The following is a 24,988-nucleotide window of genomic DNA, read 5'->3' on the forward strand; positions in this document are numbered from 1 at the left end:
GAGGGTCGCTGCCTGGCCCTGCCAACCCTCTGCAGTGTGTGCCTCCGGTTCCTCCTCATGGCAGACACACTTATAAATAGACATGAGGGGGGTGTGGTATGAGGGCAGCTGAAGGCTGCGCAGGGACACTTTGGTGTGCGCTGTGGACACTGGGTCCTGCGGGGGGGTTGGGCAGCATGTAACCCAGGAGAAGTGGCAGCGGAGTGTCATGCAGGCAGTGATTGTGTTTTGTTGGAGGTAGTGTGGTGCTTAGCTAAGGTTTGCCTTGCTAATGAGGGTTTTTCAGAAGTAAAAATTGTTGGGAGGGGGGGCACTCTTGCCGCTATTGTGGCTTAATAGTGGGACCTGGGAACTTGAGATGCAGCCCAACATGTAGCCCCTCGCCTGCCCTATCCGTTTCTGTGTCGTTCCCATCACTTTCTTGAATTTCCCAGATTTTCAATGGGGTTCGTTACTCGAAACAAACCCTCGAGCTTCGCGGGGAGTTCGACTCGAGTAACGAGCACCCGAGCATTTTGGTGCTCGCTCATCTCTCGTTACTGGGGTATGCCTATACTCTTGCTACAGAAATGTTACTGGGGTCCGCCTATACTCTTGCTACAGAAATGTTACAGGGGTCTGCCTATACTTTTGCTACAGAAATGTTACTGGGGTCCACCTATACTTTTGCTACAGAAATGTTACAGGGGTCTCCCTATACTTTGGCTACAGAAATGTCACTGGGGTCCGCCTATACTCTTGCTATAGAAATGCTACTGGGGTCTGCCTATGCTGTGCGTGCATAAAGACTTCCCATTGCGGTGTTTTACCTATCTGTCACAAATACACTGACTGACTTGGGCAGAAATGTGGGCAAAGGCCGAAGTTCTTGGCGGGGTGAAACTCTGCCATTTTAGGGCACTCTGATTTCTTCCTGTATAATACCATCTTTGTGCACCCACAGCATAGGCGAGCCCAAGGAACTCAAAGACTTCCTATTGGGGTATGGAACTATCTGACACCTACACAGAATGAAGTGTGTGTTGACACATGGATTTCCCATAGCTATTTAACTCACGGCACCTTGGGTCACACAAGGTGGAGGCTCGGACCGAGCCTGACCCAGGGCACGCTCACGTACTTCCCACACAGAGTATTGTGGGTCCTACCTCGGTCATGGTTTCTTCGCCTTATTATGCCACCTCCTCCTTTTGCTTGGGGTCTGAGGATCAGCACTGGGCAACATATATTTTTTCTCGTGTTACCACAGTTATTTTTAGACAGTGGTTTGGGCCAAACAAAAGGAGCGTTACTGCATTAATGAGATGTTCACAGCTGCACTAGCATCCGAGTCCACTTTGTGCCCACGATTAATGAGGGTGTGAGCCATGGCCGAGGTCCTTGACAGGGTGAAACTGCCATGTTTGGGCTCTCTGATTTCCTATGTGTAATACTTTCCTTGGGTTCCAGGGGCTTGCCTATGCTGTGGGTGCACAAAGACCTCCCATTGCGGTGTTTCACCTGTCTGGCACAAATACACTGACTAAGTAGGGCAGAAATGTGGGCCGAGGCCAAGGCCCTTGGGAGGGTGAAACTCTGCCATGTTTGGGCGCTCTGATTTCTTTATGTGTAATACCATCTTTGTGCACTGACAGCATAGACGGGGCCACGGAACTCAAAGACTTCCCATTGCGGTGTTTAGCCATCTGACACCTACACAGAAAGAAGTGTGTGGGGACACATGGATTTCCCATTGCTATGTAACTCGCGGCACCTTGGGTCACACAAGTTGGAGGCTGGGACCAAGCCTGACCCTGGGCCCGCCTACGTGCTCCCCACACAGAGTATTGCTGCATTGTGGAGATGTGTAGAAGTGCTGGCACCTGAGTCCCCTTTATGCCCACGTTTACGGCTCCTGACAATTTTGTGATGGAGGTGGTACTGGATTGGAATGATGATCGTACGTCAATTTATCATTAATTCTCAACAGCATTGTGAGCTATCGCTCACGCTTTCAAAGAGGGTCGCTGTCTGGCCCTGCCAACCCTTTTCAGTGTGTGCTTCCGGTTCCTTCTCATCCAGTACGCACTTATAAATAGACATGAGGGTGTGGTGGCTATGAAGCGAGCGTGTGGCATGAGGGCAGCTGAATACTGCGCAGGGAAACTTTTGTGTGCGCTGTGGATGCAGGATCGTGTGGGGGGGTTGGACAGCAATGCCAGCATGTAACCCAGGAGAAGAGGCAGCAATGTCACCCGCAGGCAGTGATTGTCCTTGGTTGCAGTAGTGTGGTGCTTAGCTAAGATGTGCCAGCGCGTGTGCCTTGCTAATGAGGGTTTGTCCCAAGTAAATTGTTAGGGGGGTGACGCCAGACTCTTGCCCCTATTTTGGCATAATAGTGGGACCTGGGAGCCTCAGATGCAGCCATGCATGCTGCCCCTGCCCTTCCCTATCCATTTCTGTGGTGTTTCCATGACTTTCTGATGTTTTCTGGTGTTTGACAAGTCATCAGCTATGCGGAGCATCGGTCCTATACAAAAATGCTCGAGTCGCCCATTGACTTCAATGGGGTTCGTTACTCGAAACGAGCTCTCGAGCATTACGAAAAGTTCGACTCAAGCAACGAGCACCCGAGCATTTTGGTGCTTGCTCATCTCTACTCATATGTAATCTATATACAACCTGTCCCACTTATACATCTTTGACTCCATATACTGATACCTATCCATATGTGTTCCACATACAACCTGTCCCCTCCATATATCGCTGACCTAATATCCCAATTCCTCCTATATGTAATCCATATACAACCGGTCTCCTCCATACATCTCTGACCTAGTATTCGGATACCCTCAAATGTAATCTGTATACCACCTGTCCCCTCTATACATCTCTAACCTAATATTCTGATACCCCTACATCTACTCTGTATGCAACCTGTCCACCCATACATCTCTGACCTAATATCCTGATACCCCCCACATGTAATCTATATACAACCTGTCTCCTCCAAACATTCCTGTCCTAATGTTCTGATACCCCCAAATGTACTCTATATACAAACTTTCCCCTCTATACTTCTCTGACTTAATATACTGATACCATCCCACGTTATCTATATACAACATGTCAGCTCTATATATCTTTGACCTAATATGTTACTACCTCTCCACTTGTAATCTATATACAACATGTCAACTTCATAATATTCTGATACTCCTACATGTACTCTGTATACAACCTGTCCACGCATACATCTCTGACCTAATATCCTGATACCCCCACATGTAATCTCGAATCCTCACCTGAGTTCATCCCTTTTTCGCTTTAAGACCCAATGTCCACAGGCAGATTTGATTTGCGGGGCACCTGTGCAGAATATCTGCCATTTAAGCCACCCATGGCGAAACGTGCGTCCGGACTAGAATTAAAGCATGCAGATGCCTTTTTCGGACGTTTTGGTTCGGAAAAAAATTGCAGCATGCTCCATCTCTGTGCGCTTCCCACACGGACTGCTCTACCTTGAAGTTAATGGCAGCTGTCCTATCTGTGGCCTATCCGCAGCTGATACTGTTGACAGGCTGCGGATGCTGCGGGAAACCAGAAAAAAAACAAAACAAACACATCCACAGTGCAAAAAAAGAAGAACCGGACATGTACACAGAAGAGGCAGACTGGTACGCAGGGTCCTCAGCTGTGGCCAGGCTCTGGTTTTGCTGCAGATTCCCGTGTGCAAAATCCAAAACGCCCGTGGACATGAACCCTTAGTTTGCTAATCACACAATCGTCCACAAGATTTCTCCCATACTTCAGCTTCACTCTGGAACTCACTACTTCAGTTTTAAAAGCAACTTGAGAACCTTCCTCTTCAGAAAAACCTACAATCTGCAGTATCACCGCTGCCACCAAAACATAAGCCCCTTCTAATCTTATCTATTGTCTCTTTCCTCTTCCCATGTAGAATGTAAGCTCTTGTGGGCAAGGTCCTCTCCCTCGGTATAAGTCTGCTAGTTGTTTAGTAGCTGTTTATCGTTCCTGTGGTGTTATATAAGTAATGTACTTAAACCCGTTATCGTATGTACAGCAACCGGGAATCAACTGCGCATGAAAGTAATATTTATAACTATGCATCCAGTCTGTTCACTAGAGAGCCCTTCATATCTGTCATTTCTTATAGGTAACACTCTGATGGAGGATATTGTACTAGATAAGTACGGGCACCAACTTACCCCAGAACTGAAAGGTAAGTGTACATTATGTCACATATTCTGGGGCTCATCACACATGACAGGGCCTAACTACGGGGTTGGTTTATTTCCAACTGCCTTGATACTTCACTTGTTGGAAGATGTAGCATAAGTAGAGATGAGCGAGCACCAAAATGCTCGGGTGCTCGTTACTCGAGTCGAACTTCCCGCAATGCTCGAGGGTTCGTTTCGAGTAATGAACCCCATTGAAGTCAATGGGCGACCCGAGCATTTTTGTATATCGCCGATGCTCGCTAAGGTTTTCATTTGTGAAAATCTGGGAAATTCAAGAAAGTGATGGGAACGACACAGCAACGGATAGGGCAGGCGAGGGGCTACATGTTCGGCTGCATCTCAAGTTCCCAGGTCCCACTATTAAGCCACAATAGCGGCAAGAGTTTTTACTTCTGAAAAACCCTCATTAGCAAGGCATACCTTAGCTAAGCACCACACTACCTCCGACAAAGCACAATCACTACCTGCATGACACTCCGCTGCCACTTCTCCTCATACTGCCCAACCGCCCATTTCAGTAATAGTAGCAGTCAAGACAGGCCCCAGTAACAATTCCAAAGCAGCAGTATAGGGGGAGCACAGTATTAGTTCCATTTCAGTAGTAGTTGCAGTCTAGACAGGCCCCAGTAACATATCACTAGCAGCAGTATAGGGGGAGCACAGTATTAGTTCCATTTCAGTAGTAGTAGCAGTCTGGACAGGCCCCAGTAACATATCACTAGCAGCAGTATAGGGGGAGCACAGTATTAGTTCCATTTCAGTAGTAGCAGTCTGGACAGGCCCCAGTAACATGTCACTAGCAGCAGTATAGGGGGAGCACAGTATTAGTTTCATTTCAGTAGTAATAGCAGTCTAGACAGGCCCCAGTAAAATATCACTAGCAGCAGTATAGGGGGAGCACAGTATTAGTTCCATTTCAGTAGTAGTTGCAGTCTAGACAGGCCCCAGCAACATATCACTAGCAGCAGTATAGGGGGAGCACAGTATTAGTTCCATTTCAGTAGTAGTAGCAGTGTGGACAGGCCCCAGTAACATATCACTAGCAGCAGTATAGGGGGAGCACAGTATTAGTTCCATTTCAGTAGTACTAGCAGTCTAGACAGGCCCCAGTAACATATCACTAGCAGCAGTATAGGGGGAGCACAGTATTAGTTCCATTTCAGTAGTAGTAGCAGTCCAGACAGGCCCCAGTAACAATTCCGAAGCAGCAGTATAGGGGGAGCACAGTATTAGTTCCATTTCAGTAGTAGTAGCAGTCAGGACAGGCCACAGTAACATTCCCGTTGCAGCAGTTTAGGGAGATAACAGTCTCTTTCACATTTCAGTAGTTGCAGTATAGACAAGGCCCCAGTTACATTTATGTAGCAAAAGTGTATGCCAACCCCACACACCTTGCTGTACCATGAGTACAGGCGAAGCCCATAAAAATTAGTAGGATTACACTGTAGGCGAGGGCCCAAAAAAATTGGTGTACCAACAGTACTAATGTACCTCAGAAAAATTGCCCATGCCCAACCAAGAGAGCAGGTGAAACCCATTAATCACTTTGCTTAATGTGGCTTAATTTTTAACTAGGCCTGTAGGCAGCCCAGTTAAAATAAAAATTGGTTCAGGTGCAAGTTTCAACGCTTTAATGAGAATTGAAACGTATAAACATTGTTTACTAAAGTAATATGACTGAGCCTTGTGGGCCTAAGAAAAACTGCCCGTTCGGCGTGATTACGTGAGGTTTCAGGAGGAGGAGCAGGAGGAGGAGGATGAATATAATACACAGATTGATGAAGCTAAAAGGTCCCTGTTTTTGATGGTGATAGAGAACGTAGCTTCCATCCGCGGGTGCAGCCTACGTATTGTTTAGGTACTGCTGCTGTCCGCTGGTGGAGAAGAGAAGTCTGGGGAAATCCAGGCTTTGTTCATCTTTATGAGTGTAAGCCTGTCGGCACTGTCGGTTGACAGGCGGGTTCGCTTATCCGTGATGATTCCCCCAGCCGCACTAAACACCCTCTCTGACAAGACGCTAGCCGCAGGACAAGCAAGCACCTCCAGGGCATACAGCGCGAGTTCAGGCCATGTGTCCAGCTTCGACACCCAGTAGTTGTAGGGGGCAGAGGCGTCACGGAGGACGGTCGTGCGATCGGCTACGTACTCCCTCACCATCCTTTTACAGTGCTCCCGCCAACTCAGCCTTGACTGGGGAGTGGTGACACAGTCTTGCTGGGGAGCCATAAAGCTGGCAAAGGCCTTGGAGAGTGTTCCCCTGCCTGTGCTGTACATGCTGCCTGATCTCCGCACCTCCCCTGCTACCTGGCCCTCGGAACTGCGCCTTCTGCCACTAGCGCTGTCGGATGGGAATTTTACCATCCGTTTGTCCGCCAGGGTCCTGTGCTATAGCATCACTCTCGAACCCCTTTCCTCTTCGGGTATGAGAGTGGAAAGGTTCTCCTTATACCATGGGTCGAGCAGTGTGTACACCCAGTAATCCGTAGTGGCCAGAATGCGTGTAACGCGAGGGTCACGAGAAAAGCATCCTAACATGAAGTCAGCCATGTGTGCCAGGGTACCTGTACGCAACACATGGCTGTCCTCACTAGGAAGATCACTTTCAGGATCCTCCTCCTCCTCCTCAGGCCATACACGCTGAAAGGATGACAGGCAAGCAGCATGGGTACCCTCAGCAGTGGGCCAAGCTGTCTCTTCCCCCTCCTCCTCATGCTCCTCCCCCTCCTCCTCCTCCTCCTCAACGCGCTGAGATATAGACATGAGGGTGCTCTGACTATCCAGCGACATACTGTCTTCCCCCGCCTTCGTTTCCGAGCGCAAAGCGTCTGCCTTTATACTTTGCAGGGAGCTTCTCAAGAGGCATAGCAGAGGAATGGTGATGCTAATGATTGCAGCATCCCCGCTCACCATCTGGGTAGACTCCTCAAAGTTTCCAAGGACCTGGCAGATGTCTGCCAACCAGGCCCACTCTTCTGTAAAGAATTGAGGAGGCTGACTCCCACTACGCCGCCCATGTTGGAGTTGGTATTCCACTATAGCTCTACGCTGCTCATAGAGCCTGGCCAACATGTGGAGCATAGAGTTCCACCGTGTGGGCATGTCGCACAGCAGTCGGTGCACTGGCAGATTAAACCGATGTTGCAGGGTCCGCAGGGTGGCAGCGTCAGTCTTGGACTTGCGGAAATGTGCGCTGAGCCGGCGCACCTTTCCGAGCAGGTCTGACAAGCGTGGGTAGCTTTTCAGAAAGCGCTGAACCACCAAATTAAAGACGTGGGCCAGGCATGGCACGTGCGTGAGGCTGCCGAGCTGCAGAGCCGCCACCAGGTTACGCCCGTTGTCACACACGACCATGCCCGGTTGGAGGCTCAGTGGCGGAAGCCAGCGGTCGGTCTGCTCTGTCAAACCCTGCAGCAGTTCGTGGGCCGTGTGCCTCTTCTCTCCTAAGCTGAGTAGTTTCAGCACGGCCTGCTGACGCTTGGCCACCGCTTTGCTGCCACGCCGCGCGACACCGACTGCTGGCAACGTGCTGCTGCTGACACATCTTGATTGCGAGACAGAGGTTGCGTAGGAGGAGGAGGAGGGTGGTTTAGTGGAGGAAGCATACACCGCCGCAGATACCAGCACCGAGCTGGGGCCCGCAATTCTGGGGGTGGGTAGGACGTGAGCGGTCCCAGGCTCTGACTCGGTCCCAGTCTCCACTAAATTCTCCCAATGTGCCATCAGGGAGATATAGTGGCCCTGCCCGCCTGTGTTTGTCCACGTGTCCGTTGTTAAGTGGACCTTGGCAGTAACCACGTTGGTGAGGGCGCGTACAATGTTGCGGGAGACGTGGTCGTGCAGGGCTGGGACAGCACATCGGGAAAAGTAGTGGCGACTGGGAACCGAGTAGCGCGGGGCTGCCGCCGCCATCATGTTTTTGAAAGCCTCCGTTTCCACAAGCCTATACGGCAGCATCTCCACGCTGATCAATTTGGCAATATGCACGTTTAACGCTTGAGCGTGCGGGTGCGTGGCGGCGTACTTGCGCTTGCGCTCAAACAGTTGCGCTAGCGACGGCTGGATGCTGCGCTGAGAGACATTGCTGGATGGGGCTGAGGACAGTGGAGGTGAGGGTGTGGGTGCAGGCTGGGAGACGGTAGTGCCTGTGTCCTGAGAGGGGGGTTGGATCTCAGTGGCAGGTTGGGGCACAGGGGGAGAGGCAGTGGTGCAAACCGGAGGCGGTGAACGGCCTTCGTCCCACCTTGTGCTGGTGGTGGTGAGGCTGGTGGTGGTGGCTCCACGGCTGATCTTGGCGCGACAAAGCTTGCACACCACAGTTCGTCGGTCGTCTGCACTCTCAGTGAAAAACTGCCACACCTTTGAGCACCTCGGCCTCTGCAGGGTGGCATGGCGCGAGGGGGCGCTTTGGGAAACAGTTCGTGGATTATTCGGTCTGGCCCTGCCTCTACCCCTGGCCACCGCACTGCCTCTTCCAACCTGCCCTGCTGCTGTACTTGCCTCCCCCTCTGAAGATCTGTCCTCAGTAGGCTTAGCAAACCAGGTGGGGTCAGTCACCTCATCGTCCAGCTGCTCTTCCTCCGAATCCTCTGTGTGCTCCTCCCTCGGACTTACTGCAATTACTACTACCTGAGTGATAGACAACTGTGTCTCATCGTCATCATCCTCCTCACCCACTGAAAGCTCTTGAGACAGTTGCCAGAAGTCCCCAGCCTCATCCCTCGGACCCCGGGAACTTTCCAAAGGTTGGGCATCGGTCACGACAAACTCCTCCAGTGGGAGAGGAACCATTGCTGCCCATTCTGGGCAGGGACACGAGAACAGTTCCTGGGAGTCTGCCTGCTCCTCAGAATGTGTCATTTTCATGGAGTAAGGAGGCTGGAAGGAAGGAGGAGCAGCAGCCAGAGGATTCAGAGTTGCAGCAGTGGACGGCGTAGAACTCTGGGTGGTCGATAGATTGCTGGATGCACTTTCTGCCATCCACGACAGGACCTGCTCACACTGCTCATTTTCTAATAAAGGTCTACCGCGTGGACCCATTAATTGTGAGATGAATCTGGGGACACCAGAAACGTGCCTCTCTCGTAATCCCGCAGCAGTCGGCTGCGATACACCTGGATCAGGAGCTCGGCCTGTGCCCACACCCTGACTTGGGCCTCCGCGTCCTCGCCCACGTCCACGTCCTCTAGGCCTACCCCTACCCCTCAGCATGGTGTATTACGAGTAGAGCAGAAACAGAATGCTGTAATAAATGTGCCGCTTATTGGCCTGTGGTTCGAGGCTGACTTCGCTTACGGAACGCACAGCAGAGCCAGGAAAGAATTTTGCGCACGCCTGTAGTGAGACGTAGGTGCGTATGACTGAGCTAGTGGAATTCACAGCGCAGAAGCAGTCAAGTGGCCAAAGGGCAGTGGTAGGCCTTAAGTATTTTGCTTCAATTTTTTTAAATGGTGAGCTGAAACACCAGACACATACTGTATGCAGCATATATTATGTATACTGTTGCTCTCTGGCGCTATGACGGCGGTGATGTAACGGAGACAGCAGAGCCAGGAATCAATTTTGTGCAAGCCTGCTGTAATGCTTAGCTGCGTATTAATTAGGACTACTACCCCCAGCAGACACGCAGTACACTGAAGACGGTCACAGGCAGCCCAAATATTGTATTTTTCCCCAATTTTTTTTAAAAAGCCCACTGCCTATATAGACAGTATATCTCTTTCACCTTTCCCACTGTCCCTGCCTCACCAGTACTGGCCCTATACTCTGTACAATGACTGCAGACTGAGGACGCAATGGTCTGCACGCCCGATATACCAAAAAAAAAAAATTGTGCAACACTGCTAAAAGCAGCCTCAACAGTACTGCACACGGTCAGATGTGGCCCTAAGAAGGACCGTTGGGGTTCTTCAAGACGAATATAACACCTAACGCTCTCCCTATAGCAGCTAAAGCAAGACAGCACTTTCCCTGATCTATGTCAGAATGCATCTGTGGTGATCCGCGGGCGGGGCAGATTTTAATACTCGGGTGTCACCTGATCTCCCCAGCCACTCACTGCGGCGGGGTGGTATAGGGCTGGAACGTAACAGGAGGAAGTTGTAATGCCTTCCATGTCTTTCTATTGGCCAGAAAAGCGCGCAAATGTCTCAGAGATGAAAGTGAAAGTAACTTGAACATCGCGTGGTGCTCGTCTCGAGTAACGAGCATCTCAAACACCCTAATACTCGAACGAGTATCAAGCTCGGACGAGTACGCTCGCTCATCTCTACTTTTAATCTTACCATATCCTCACACACACTTTCTTTGCTACAATCTAACTTCCCAATTCAATGGATGACGGGGGCACTGGGCTATCTGGGGGTGAGCCTGACTAATTCCTACGATAAGCTATACACACAAAACTATATACCACTCCTCCGTAAATTTCGCCTACTGTTGGAAAGCTGGAACTGATACCACATATCGTGGATTGGGAGAGTGAACTCCTTAAAAATGTCATTCCTCCCTAAACTTCTCTATTTTTTTAGAGCTCTTCCAGTTCAGGTTCCTGGGCATTTCCTGAAAACTCTTCAACAGATGACCCTCAGCTTTATCTGGAATAACTCTATCCACAGAGTATCACGCTCCACCTTGTACAGACATAGGCAACAGGGAGGTTTGGGAACCCCACAGCTTACAAAATACTACCAGGCGGCCCAGGTGGCCCAGCTAGTCTCCCTGCATTCCACTATAAATGCCCCACTTTGGCTTTCGATAGAGACCATGGAACTCCATCCCCTCACAGTAGATTCACTATAATGGATCCCCCTGACTTATAGGCCTGCAATATCTAACCCAATTATAAAACATTCTCTCAGAATTTGGGACTCCGTAAAATACTCCAGGAATCTACTCTCTCCTCATCTACCCCTACTACCACTCATACATAATCCGTTATTTCCACCAGGTCATGACACCCCTTTAGCTTTCCAAAATTGGACACATAGAGGCATCCCTAAGGTTCATCATTTTCTCTCTCGGGAAGGTGTGACTATGTTCCCAATCCTACAGAAAAATAAGGACATACCCCCCTCAGAAATATTTCGCTATTTACAGTTAAAAAACTGGTTGTCCTCCCTATTGAAAAATACAAAATCTCTGCACACCCTTACCCCCTTTGAATCCTTCTGCCTTAAACGCCCGCAGGCAAAAGGTCTCATCTCTGAAATATACTCCAACCTTGTTCACACTACATACCGCACACAATTATCATATGTAACCAAGTGGGAGCAAGACTTGGGGGACGTTCTAAGTGAGGAGGAGTGGTCTCAGATTTGGAGTTCTACCAATCAAGGGGTCCGTAACATATCAATGTTGGAAACTTCATATAAAATCCTCCTTCGTTGGTACTTGGTCCCCACTCAAATCACAGATGCGGTCCCTGGCTATTCTAAAGAGTGTTTCCGAGGTTGCCCTTTCCCTGGAGACATGCTCCATATATGGTGGTCCTGCCCCAGAGTCAAAAGACTTTGGATAAGAACATACTCCCTAATTTACTCAGTAACGTACCATAACCTGTGCAAAAATCCATGGGAGGCTTTGTTGAACAAAAAGATAAAGGATATATCCCAAATTCTACAAAATTGATTTCTTTCCTTTTTTTAGCTACAAAACAAACTATTGCCCATTCCTGGCGTAAAGCTTCTCTAGACTTTTCTGAAGTTAAACGCCGCATGCAATGGTATCTGATAAATGAAAGGCTAACCTCGATAGCAGAAGATAAAAATGATAAATTTCTTGGTATATGGACTCCATGGATAAATTATGCCCTTCTGACGATGGGGATGAGCCTATTAACCTAAATACGATTTCTTGGTGCCTTAGACCCCAGGGGTGGCAGTCCTGAGAGAGAGGGAAACCCCCCCCCCCACCCCACCATCCAACCCTTCCCTTTTTCCCCTTAAAATACTATTTGGCCCTGGCCAGGCCTTTGTCATTTAATGTATTAGGTTCTTCCCGAAAATAGCATTGAAAGCTGTAAACTAAAATAACAATTGGTTGCTATTAATTTGTTATACACTCCTTTTCAGTAGATACAGAGCTCGCAGCTACATCTTTGTATTAGAACTGGAAATCTTTCTATACTGCTGTGCCTTTTGTATGTATAATCGAAAACTCAATAAAAATTGTTTAAAAAAAAACAAAAAACTTTATCAGAGAGTTTTAGGGAACTTCAAAGAAATTTATGGTCGCAAATACTCTAAGCACCATAATTTAATCAAAACATCACAAACCACCCTTGAACAATTATCTCCTTCTCAATGAAGAAGTCTTTAAATCAGGTTCTGAGTACTTTCTACTGTATTACTCAGGCTGTAATATCAATATACAGTACGCTAGAAACATGTATTTCACTATTGATAGTATCTAATATAATAATGATACTTCTTTTACATAAAAGCACACACTCAGCCACATTTTTCTTACACCGCAGCACACTCTTAGTCTGTTCTACCCTTGTACTATCAATGCACACTGATAGTCTTTCTCTCAAGCTGTAATGAACCTCTGCTAGTGCCTGTGCTAGTAAATCTGTATGGTTAGCCCTGGTAGTATCTGTTCTTGCTTTATATCAGAGCACACTCAGTAGCATTTGCTCACAATATAGCATACACATAGTAGGTTTTCCTCCAATTACTAATGATGCATATTGATAGTCTTTGCTCTGTGACTGAAGTGAACCACTACTATATTTGCTATATCAGTATCTGCTCTTGCTAACATTAGAGCGCACTCTAGTAGCATTAGCGATCACCACAGTGATTTCTCTCCTATTTCTGTGATGCACACTGATAGTCTTTGCTCTCTGGCTGAGGTATAACAAAGCTAGTGTCCGTGCTGATAAATCTGCACTGTTAGCCCTAGTAATATTTGCCCAACATGTTTCCCTTCATAAAGAATTCATCAGGAGATAATATACATTACGCTAGTATAGATACACGCCAGTAAAGATAGTAGAAAAATACCAAAAGCATCACCAGTCCTGATGGTGGGCTGGTAGTAAATGTACTAAACCACCTGAGCCCTGTGCAGGCTCTTCTTTTATGCCCCAGAGTAGGTACCACCCCCAATAGGGGGCTCGGGCCAATCAGACAATTATAGTCAAATAACTACCCTTACAGACATATTCCCTTGCCAGCATTAACCCCTCAGTGACCAAGCCTGTTTGCGCCTTAATGACCAGGCCAAATTTTGCAAATCTGACATGCGTCACTTTAACATGGAAAAACACCAAAAAAGGTTTTGCATATCCAAGCGATTCCGACATTGTTTTTTCACCACATGTTTTACTTCATTTAGGCGGGAAAAAAAGACCGAAAGAATTTGTATTTTTTTATTAAAAGCGCCAAAATTGGGAAAATTTTGAAAAAATCGTCATTTTTTCACATTTCCAACTGCAATATCTCAAATATGTGCAAACATAATATAGAAATTTTTGCTAAGATATATATTTCCACCCGTTTACTTTATTTTGGGTGCACATTGAAAAAACTTTAGTTTTTTTTAACTATTTAGGAGACATACAAATTTAACATTACTTTTCAGCATTTTGAGGAACACTTTGTTTTCCTACACCAAGCCAAGATTGGAAAGGCTCATAGGAGTCATAATGATAGATACCCCCACAAGTGACCCTATTTCAAAAACAACACCCCATAACGTATTCACTGAGGGGTGTCATGAGTATTTTAACCCCACAGTTTTTTTTCAGGAGTCAATGCAATTTAGAAGAGAAAAACTAAAATTTCATATTTTAGCAAATATGTCATTCTAAAGACAGGACTTTTTTCTACAGTACACATGAAAATGAGGATTTGCACCCCAGAATGGATACCCCTGTTTGTCCCGTGCTCAGAAACATACCCATTGTGGCCCTAGTATTACGTCTGTATGCACAATGGGGCACAAAATGAAAGGAGCAACGGTGGCTTTCGGAACAGAAATTTTGCTTGAAGGAGATTTAGGCCCTATTGCACACTTGTAGAGCCATTGAGTGACCAAAACGATGGAGAACCCCCACAAGTGACCCCATTTTGAAAAGTAGACCCCTAAACGAATTGATCTAGGGGTACGATGACTTTTTTGACTTCTCAGTTTTTGAATGAATCTAAGCCAAGCAGAAGGAAAAAAATTATGATTTTCATTTTTTTGGCAAATGTGTCAATTTAAACACAGTTTTTTTTTGTACAGTGTACATAGGAATGAAGATGGTCACCCCAAAATGGGTATCCCCGTTTGTCCCGTGTTCAGGAACATGCTCATTGTGACCCTAATCTACTTAAAGGAAACATGGCTAGGCCTATAATGGAAGGAGCACCCGTTGGATTTCAGGGTACAATTGAATAAATTTCAGGCCCCCTTGCCCACTTGTAGAGACATTGAGCGGCCAAAACGATAGAGAACCCCCACAAATGACCCCATTTTGAAAACTAGACCCCTTAACAAATTCATCTAGGGGTGTACTGCGTATTTTGACCCCATAGTATTTGAATGAATCTAAGCAAAGCAGAAGGAAAAAATAACGATTTTCATTTTTTTGGCAATTTTGTCAATTTAAAAACTGTTTTTTTTGTACAGTGTACATAGGAATGAAGATGTTCACCCCAAAATGGATACCCACATTTGTCCCGTGTTCAGAAACATACCCATTGTGGCCCTAATCTACTTACAGGACACATGGCTAGGCCCATAATGGAGGGAATGCCCGCTGGATTTCAGGGCAGAACTGAATAAATTCCAGGCCCCATTGCCCACTTATACGGAAAAAAAATGGACTTCCTAAAAATAACACCCCCCCCCCCCCCCGCCATCCCCATTTTTTGGCATTCCCTAAATATTAGATAAAGGTAATAATATAAACTGCGTTTTATGTCCGAAGACAGGGGTAATTACGGAGGCTGGTTGAGTTGGGCACATGGGGCAAGAAAACCGGGTATTCCCCCTCCTCACATGCTTTTTGGGGGGTATTTCGTAACCTCAGCGGCGAGGATGGGGTGTAAAAAGTGGCGCTGTGAGGCTTTGTAATCTTGCTGCGGTGCAGCGGTCTCACAGAGAAGGCGCTCAACAAGCTGCTCCTGGAACTGCATGAAGGCGAGCGTTCCCGGGGCTTCTTGTAAATTACGGATTACAGGTAGCGGTCTTCATAACGCCAGGCTCACGCAGCCGTAGGCGGAATCCGCTTGCAGAGGCCCGCAGCGGATTCCAGCTGTGAGCCCGGCTGTAACCCTGTGTACGGCCACGTAATGTACTGTGCATAACTGCCTATTCACACAGGCGGTCATGCGCAGTACACCGTTGTTTGTTTATATTTCCTGCGCCGTCGCTTAGAGATGACCCGGGTACCTGCAGCCCGTACACAATGTATTTGCACATGGGCTGCGAGTATATCCGCGGTCATAGAGCACAATGGGCTCTAGGTCGCTGATATCCGCGGTAAAATATAGCATGCTGTGTTCTGTTTCTGCGAGTGGATTACGTAATTCCGACCCACTAATTGGGGGGAATTGTGTAATCCAATGCATGCGATTGATCCGTGGATTACCGCTGATCAAGCGCATGCAGAACCTGTAATTCCTCTCCGATCATGCGTGACCAGCCTAATGTTATATCGCTAATTTATCACGTGATCGGGGACCGCTCAATGAGGCCACCGGTCACTGCTCCAAGCACTCAGCGACCGTTGATCGCTGGGAGCAAGGAGATTTAAAATTTCCTGGGCTCCCCGGCTCCTGCGAATGTGTCTGGCATTTTGCCGGCGGGCGCATGCGCAGCAGCCGGAAGGGTCCATGAAGGATAATCGCATCTGGATTCAAATGCGGAAGCCTCCAAGAAGATGTTTCATCTCCTCTCACCGATCGCATCGGTGAGGGGAGATGAAACTGCCACTTTTTAAAGAACTTTTACTTGATCGCCATTATGCATTGGATAGCGGTGATCACGTGACCAGTAACCGCATACCGCGGCTCCCCGTGACATCTCCAGACTCTTGGCTACCTTTGGTAGCCAGGAGCAGGGAGATTTTGAATTTCTTGGGCAATATTTCACTTTTGCGCATGCGTCCGCCATCATGCTGACAGGCGCATGCGCCGAAGCTGGGGTAAGGTCCGCGGATCAACATCCCATCAGGGAACAAATCCGGGGACCTTGGGTACGTAATGTCATCCCCCCTTACGGATACGATCCGTAAGGGGAGATGAAACTTTAACTTTATAAACATTTTTTAACTTTTAACTTTTTTTTTTCTACTTCTTAACTTTATATGATCACCGTTATCCGATGGATAACGGTGATCATATGACTGGAAACCACATACAGCGGTCCCCAGTCATATCTCCCTGCACTCGGCTATCTGTGACAGCCGAGTGCAGGGAGATTTTGAATTTTCCGGGCCTGCCGGCCTTCTGCGCATGCGCCACATCTGCGCATGCGCAGAAGCCAGCAGAGGGTCCCGAGACCGACCGGAGGACATGGACGAAGCGGGGTGAGTATTTTCACCTTCCCTCATGGATCCGATCCATGAGGGGAGGTGAAGCTTTTCTTTTTTTTTACACTTTTCTTAACATTTCCGCGATCGCCGTCATCCATTGGCGGTCCCTGCTGACATCCCCTGCCTCCTGGCTACCTACAGGAGCCGGGAGCCAGGAGATTTTACATTTCCCGGGCTGCCGAGCCTTCTGCGCATGCAGCTGACATAATGCCGCCTGGCGCGCATGTGCAGAAGGTCGGCTTCGGGGCCCGGAGGACCAGGAGAGCGGGTTGCAGTGCGGCAGACCCCGGTGAGTAATTTCAGCTGCCCTGATGGATCTGATAAGCGATAAGGCATGGCAGGGCAGTAGCACAGCGATGGGCAGTACTGTGGTCAAAGTCCCCCAGTGGGACACAAGTTGTGTATTAAAAAAATGAATTAAAAAAATGTAAAAAAAAAAAAGGTAAAAAAACCCTTATTTTATGCTTTTTCTCATATTAGCATAACAAAAGGTTAAAAAAAATTAAAAGCCCACATATTTGGTATTGTCGCATCCGTAACAACGCGTACAATAAGCTGCACATGCTTTTGAGTGTGCATGGAAAAAAGCGTTAAAAAAACGCTAAAGAACTGAGGCAAAATGCTCCCTAAAAACGCAATAAAAGTGTTTTAAAAAGCCGTATGTACCCCAAAATGGTACCAATAAAAACTACAGCTTGTCTTGCAAAAAATAAGCCCTCATAGAGCTCCGTACATAAAAAAATTAAAAAGTTACAGGACTTTGCAGCGATTTAGAAAAAAAAAAAAAAGATTTCCAAAAAAGGGTTTTTATTGCAGAAAAGTGGAAAAACCTAAAAAAAAATGTAAGAATTTTGGTATCATTGTAACCGTACCGACCCGCAGAAAAAATGAATTGTGTCATTTATGCTGCATGATTAACGCTGTAAAAAAAAAAATCTATGGCAGAATTGATGCGTTTTCTCTCCCTGCTATCATAAAAAAAAAAAATAAAAGTTTTACAATATAGTCAAATGTACCCATAAATGGCACCGATAAAAACGACAGTTCGCCACGCAAAAAACAAGCCCTTATATGGCCGCGTCAACGGAAAAATAGAAAAGTTATGACTTTGATAAATGGAGAAGAAAATCCACCAAAAATCATTGCGTCCTTAAGCCCAAAATAGGCCATGTCATGAAGGGGTTAAAAACATTCTTCTAAAAAACCAGAACAAGAATAACTTTTTTTAAATTACAAAAACGACTTCCTATTATGTTTAGAGTATGGCTTTATAGAAATATTTAATTGTATTTACTGCTCTTTTTTGGTGCACTGTTTCCTGTTATATATACAGGCCATTTTTCCAGTTATGTTTTGCTTGGGAAAGGGGATTTTAACCCCCAAAACGCGTTGCATGGGACCATAGCTCATGTTTGTATGTTTACCACTTCAATTAAGGACCGTCTGTGAAATTAATTTTCCATTTCTAGCATCGTCACTGGGGGGGGGGGGGGGGGAAGGGGCAGGGTCTGTTTGCTCATCAAACCCCTCCTTCAAGTAAATGTCTCTTCAAATTTCCATTAAAATTACATTAATTGTTAGACCTGAAAACAGGAGTTTTTATATATAAAATATATATAAATGTGTTTGTCCCTAATTGCTAAGCAGCTGCAACAGGCAGCAGAACACTCCCGTAGACACTCCCACCAGTGCTAGAGAAAGCTGAGAGGAAAATCCAAAATAGTTCTAGTCTCCCTTCAGCCTTCTTTTTTGCAAGCTAAGCCATCTTGTGTGAAAAGAATGGTGATCAGGAGTTATAACTAATTCCTTAATTTCACAATTTACATTAGGTCCTTAGTACAGTCCCCTCAACACAGTCTTAATACGGAGGAAAAAATACTTTTCTTTGAAAGCAGACAAAGTTATTCAGATGGTGAAGTTAACCCTTTCAAGACCATATATTTTTTAGTTTTTTTTTTCATTTTCCGTTCCAGCCTTCTAAGATCCATAACTTTATTTTTTCTTTTTCCATTGACACAGCTGTATGACTTATCCTTTTATTTTTAGAGAAGTTGTACTTTTTTATTTGTATTATTTAATCTACTATATAATGTCTTGAAAACAAAAAAATAAGTGAGGTGAAATAATAAAACACAATTGCACCTTTTGGAGGGTTTCTTTTTTTGGCATTCCCAGTGTGGTAAAAATACAATGCAAGCAAAAGCACTTGGCTGCAACACTCATACACATTTGATAGCGTAAAAAATGGAAAACTGTTGTTTATACCATCTGCATAAAAATGCAAGGTTCTAAGCGCATATTTTGATCAAAACATGCAGACCCATTTGCCATGTCCATACGAACCTTATTGGACAGTTTACTACTCTGACACCTCTCTCTGGTCAGAAGCCTCTAACTGATTCAGCGAAAGCTTTATACCAGGCTATATGCTATAATTAAAGACCGGGGATAGATGTGTGAAAGGAGTGCACAACAAAAATCAACCACTCCTCCATCAATGCAAATAGAAAACAAAGCACTTCCAACAAATAAACTAAATGTGAAGGTACACATAACCCATGGCTACAACAGTATAGTAAAAGCACAATGTTTAATAGAAATGACAGGTTCACTTTATTCTGCGGATCAATACAATAACAGCAAAAGAAAATTGATCTTCTATTTTTATAATTGTTTAGATTTTTATAGAGACCATGGTAAAAGAGCTTTATTGCAATACTGCTGTACTACATTATTTGGTCATTTTAATTGTTGCCATTAAGCCAGGCCACAGTTATATGTATTGGCATACACATATACATGGCAACTCTAGGAGAAGTGCTGTGGCAACCCATCCAGGGCTGTGGAGTCTGAGTCAGAGTCCATTTTTATTGGAGTCCAAGTCAGTAAAAATGTACCAGTTCCACATTATAAAAAAATGGGAACCTTGATAGCTAGTGATTCGCTGCAACAGTCACATGTCCTGGTCAGCAGCAACTAGGAATAGCAGAGATCTTGTGAAGCAGTTTTAAGTAGTTGGAAAACCCTTTAAGTAATCATTGTATGATGGAGCACTCTCTTTGATTTTTTTTCAGTATAATCCATTTTAGATGCTTTTTATATATATGTTGACTGTTTCCCAAAAAATTCATAAAATGCTCCAAATTTATTAAAGATGTCCACCATTTTATTAACTAAATACTTTGTTTTATTTTAGCTTCTTATATTCACCTTAATTTTCATATTTTTATAGACATCCAGAACCATCACAAAAAATATTTACATGAAAAAACTGAGAAACTTCTAGAGAACAAACCTCCAAGATGTGACCAGGGAGACGAAAGATTTCCATTCTGTACACGTTATGTGAACCTCATTGTCGTATCCACTGATCGCTTTAGGGAACGCTCTGAGAATGAGCTCATAGAGACCGGGGTAAAACATGAGGAATATTTAAATAATATCCAAAATGAATTACAACATATTTTCCCCAACAAGATGTTCTGCTGGTGCCACCAATCCAGACTTGTGCCACATGTGGTAATGGTGAGCGGCGTGCCCGGTGTAGGGAAGACCACATTAATGCAGAAGTTTGTCTATGACTGGGTGAAGGGGGATCTCTATCAAAGATTCTCTTTTGTCTTTTTCTTCAAATTTCGAGAACTCAACAGACTGGATGAGGTTAGTCTGGAGACAATGATCCTTCATCAGTATCCATATCTGAGGGAGCAGCTTGGGAAGATCTTACAAGAGCCAGAGAAACTTCTCTTCATATTTGATGGATTAGATGAAAGCAGTCATAACATGGATTTTACATCAAATCACTTGTGCTCAAATCCTAAACAGCTTGGACATTGTGGTCAGATTGTGGTTAGTCTGGTGAGAAAGTCTCTTCTTAATGGTTGTTCTGTCCTAATGACCAGTCGACCAACCGGACTGACATTGATTGATTGTAACATGTTCCAGCGAATAGTAGAGATTATTGGGTTTCTTCCAGAAGAACGACAGATGTACTTTGAAAACTTTTTCCTTGACTCGAAAATGGCAGAAAAGGCTTTTAATTATGTGAAGCAGAATGCCACGTTGTACACGTTCTGTTACCTCCCATCCTACTGCTGGATCATCTGTACAGTATTGTCCAAGAGCTTCCAGCCAACAAGTAGTGTTCAGCCAGTGTCATTGTTGCCTAAAACAGTGACACAGCTCTTTGTGATATTTGTCGCCAACATCCTGTCCAATCACAGTTTGCACAAAAGTTATGCTCAGAAGATCCTGTGGTCCATCGGAAGGATGGCAGAACATGGAGTCATGAATCACAGGGTTGTTTTTGATGAGGAAGATCTGGATTGTTTCTATGTGGACAATCAGTCAAAGCTCTTATCAAGTTTTCTGATGGAATCGGAGAACCCTGGAACCTATTCCTTCTTACATCTTACTGTTCAGGAATTCCTCTCTGCCTTGGTGCATTTTACTCATTATTCTACTAAGAAGTTACAGAAATCACTAGAAGAAGCCAAATCCTATCCTGATGGACGGGGTGAGATATTCCTCCGTTTCCTGTGTGGTCTATCAGATGGCTCCACCAGGTCAATACTAAAGGGATATCTGGGCACACTAGCAGATCAGGCTTCTACACATGTTATCACTTGGATGAAGGACTTAATTATTGAACAACAGAGAGAAATTAATAACAAGCAACATCTACTCAGGACTTTCTACTATCTGTTTGAGACCCGGAATAAGGCTCTAGTGCTGGAATCAGTGAAATCACTCATAAGATTTGATCTTTCTCGTATTCACATGTCGGCTCTGGACTGCACAGTGTTAGCATTTATTCTGGAAACTTGCACCAAAATCAAAGAACTTGATCTAACCCGATGTGTCTTAAATACTGAAGGACTGAATAGACTTGCACCAGCGTTGCATAATCTGCAGATTCTGAGGTAATATACTAGTTATTTCTTATCTTTCTGTATTAGGGTTGGATAAACATATGATAAACTTATTACACTTATACATCATGCCTGTTAGTATTATGGTCCTATTATAAAGTAGATGGGGTCAGATTTCTGTGGTAATATTAGGGTCCTTTTACACGGAGGGATTTGCTTCAGTAGAAAGTGCTGATCAACAATATCTGGGCTTGTCTACTGGTCTTTACCCAGACTGATGCAGACTCTATTAGGGTACAGATGATTGTCAATAGAGCTGTCATTGGTCCGCTGCACATCTTCTTGTTTACACAGGGAGTAGGGCCATATGTACAGCTCCTCTTCTGGGTACTCTTGCACAAAGTCTGGGATTTTGTAGGATTACAGTCAGGTGTATGATTAGCCAATTTTATCAAACAAGTTATAATGATCATCGTTTCTCATATTCACACTACCATTCAAAAAGATTTAAAACACCTTAATTTTTCCAGTTATCTTTGACATTAACACAGTCCAAGGAAGTTCAAGGAAGTAAATAATGTGAAGAGGTTCAAAAGTTAGTTAGGAAAATAAAAATATTATGATATTTAACCTGAAACGCAACAATAGTCTAAAGTTATGGTTTGAAATTGCCTGCAAACTATTCCTACAGGTGTCTCAACTTTTGTAGAAGACTTCCAAACCCTCTAAATGTAAACAACCAGTGTGAAAACATACTACATTAAGGCACTTCCTAAGGGTGGATTCAGATGACCGTATATCGGCTCGGTTTTCACGCCGAGCCGATATACGTTGTCCTCATCTGCAAGGAAGAGCCTGGAAGAGCCAGGAGCAGGAACTGAGATCCCGCCCCCTCTCTGCCTCCTCTCCACCCCCTCTCCGCCCCTCTGCACTAATTGCAAGGAGAGGAGGCGGGACGGGGGTGGGGCTAAGTGCTGCAAGTTAGCCCCGCCCCCGTCCTGCCTCTCCCCATTGTAAATAGTGCAGAGGGGTGGAGAGGAGGCAGAGAGGGGGCGGGAGCTCAGTTCCTGCTCCTGGCTCTTCCATCCTTCCCCCCCTGCAGATGAGGACGACGTATATCGGCTCGGCGTGAAAACCGAGCCGATATACGTTCGTGTGAATCCAGCCTTAGATTTTGAGAGGATAAATTACTAGACAGGATGTTTTCAGAATTCTGAGAAACATGTTCTATGTTTTCATGTTCTATGTATTTAAGCCAAGGCTAGAAAGAGGTCAGTATAACGTCTTTCTGACATCTTAAAGACATCAGACCTTCTTAAAGGGTCTAGATTTTTCTATCGACTATAAATAAAATCATAGCCTTATTCTCTGGGAGAGTATGATTATAACAATGCCAAATTTATGTAGCTTTTCAGGTTTTACTACTTTTGTACATTTGATTTAAAAAGTAAATTGCTTTTTCATCGCTGCATTCCAAGAGCCATGAGATTTTTATTTTTTGTTCGATGCAGCTCTCTAAGGATATATAGTTCCATCTGTTTACTTTATTCTGAATGCACATTTGAAAAACTTTTGCGTTTTTTTAACCATTTAGATGACGTACAAATTTAACATTACTTTTCAGCATTTTGAAGAACACTTTGTTTTCCTGCAGCAAGCCAAGTTTGCAAAGGCTCATGAGTGTCAGAATGATAGATACCCCCCCAAATGACCCCATTTTAAAAACTACACCCCTTAATGTATTCACTGAAGGGTGGTATGAGTATTTTGACGCCACAGTCTTTTCTCAGGAATTAATTCAATTTAGAGGAGAAAAAGTAAAATTTCATACTTTTTTCCTATAGTGCACATGAAAATGAGGATTGACACCCCAAAATGCATACCCCTGTTTGTCCTGTGTTCAGAAATATACCCATTGTGGCCTTAATCTTATGTCTGGATGCACAACGGGGCCCAAAACTAAAGGAGTAGTCAGTGTCTTTCAGAACAGAAATTTTGCTTGAAGGCCTTTTAGGCCCCATAGCACTCTTGTACAGCTCTTGAGCGGCCAAAACCATAGAGAACCCCCACAAATGACCCGTTTTTGAAAACTAGACCCCTTAAAGAATTTATCGGAGGGTGTACTGCCCATTTTGACCCCACAGTTTTTGAATGAATTCAAGCAAAGCAAAGGGAAAAAATTGTGATTTTCGTTTTTTTTTGGCAATTCTGTCATTTTAAAAACAGGGTTTTTTTGTACAGCACACACATGAATGAAGACTTGCACCCCAAAATAGATACCCCTGTTTGTCCTGTGTTCAGCGACATACCCATTGTGGCCTCAATCTTATGTCTGGATGCTCAACGGGGCCCAAAATGAAAGGAATAGTCAGTGGTTTTCAGACCATAAATTTTGGTTGAAGGCCTTTTATGCCCCATAGCACACTGGTGGAGCTCTTGAGCGGTCAAAACCATAAATAACCCCCACAAGTGACCCCATTTTGAAAACAAGACCCCCTAACAAATTTATCTAGGGGTGTACTGCCCATTTTGACCCCACAGTTTTTGAATGAATTCAAGCAAAGCAAAAGGAAAAAATTGGGATTTTCGTTTTTTTTGGCAATTCTGTCATTTTAAAAACTGCTTTTTTTGTACAGCACACACATGAATGAAGACTTGCACCCCAAAATGGATACCCCTGTTTGTCCCGTGTACAGAGACATACCCATTGTGGCCCTAATCTTATGTCTGAATGCACAACGGGGAGTAGTCAGTGGCTTTCAGAACAGAAATTTAGCATGAAGGAGATTTATGCCCCATTGCCCACTTGTAGAGCCGTTGAGCGGCCAAAACAACAGAGAACCCCAACAAATGATCCCATTTTGAAAACTAAACCCCTTAACGAATTCATCTAGGGGTCTACTGAGAATTTTTACCCTACAATTTTTGAATAAACCTAAGCAGAGCAATAGGAAAAAATTACAATTTTCATTTTTTTTGGCAGTTGTATCAATTTAAAAACTGGGTTCTTTTGTACAGCACACATAAGAATGAAGACTTTCACCCCAAAATGGATAGCCCCATTTGTCCTGTGTTCAGAAACATACCCCTTGTGGCCCTAATCTACTTAAAGGACACATGGCTAGGCCTATAATGGAAGGAGCACCCGTTGTATTTCAGGGTACAACGGAATAAATTCCAGGCCCCATTGCCCACTTGTAGAGCCATTGAGCGTCCAATGATAAGGAACCCCCACAAATGACCCCATTTTGAAAACTAGACCTCTTAACAAATTCATCCAGGGGTGTACTGCGTATTGTGACCCCACAGTATTTGAATGAATCTAAGCAAAGCAGAAGGAAAAAATTACG

At 45.0% G+C, this 24,988-nt stretch overlaps 1 protein-coding gene across 1 annotated transcript in view; it reads left to right on the forward strand.

The window, feature by feature from the left end:
* Positions 1–24,988, forward strand: part of LOC136633216 (NACHT, LRR and PYD domains-containing protein 12-like) — a 120,958-nt gene that overhangs the window by 36,878 nt on the left and 59,092 nt on the right. Inside the window, exons 4-5 of the mRNA XM_066608763.1 lie at positions 4,157–4,222; positions 20,000–21,689. Coding sequence (XP_066464860.1) covers positions 4,157–4,222; positions 20,000–21,689 — 1,756 coding nt within the window. The remainder of the gene's footprint in view (positions 1–4,156; positions 4,223–19,999; positions 21,690–24,988) is intronic.

This window comes from Eleutherodactylus coqui, chromosome 6 (genome assembly GCF_035609145.1).
Source record: "Eleutherodactylus coqui strain aEleCoq1 chromosome 6, aEleCoq1.hap1, whole genome shotgun sequence".
NCBI classification, from domain to species: Eukaryota; Metazoa; Chordata; class Amphibia; order Anura; family Eleutherodactylidae; genus Eleutherodactylus; species Eleutherodactylus coqui.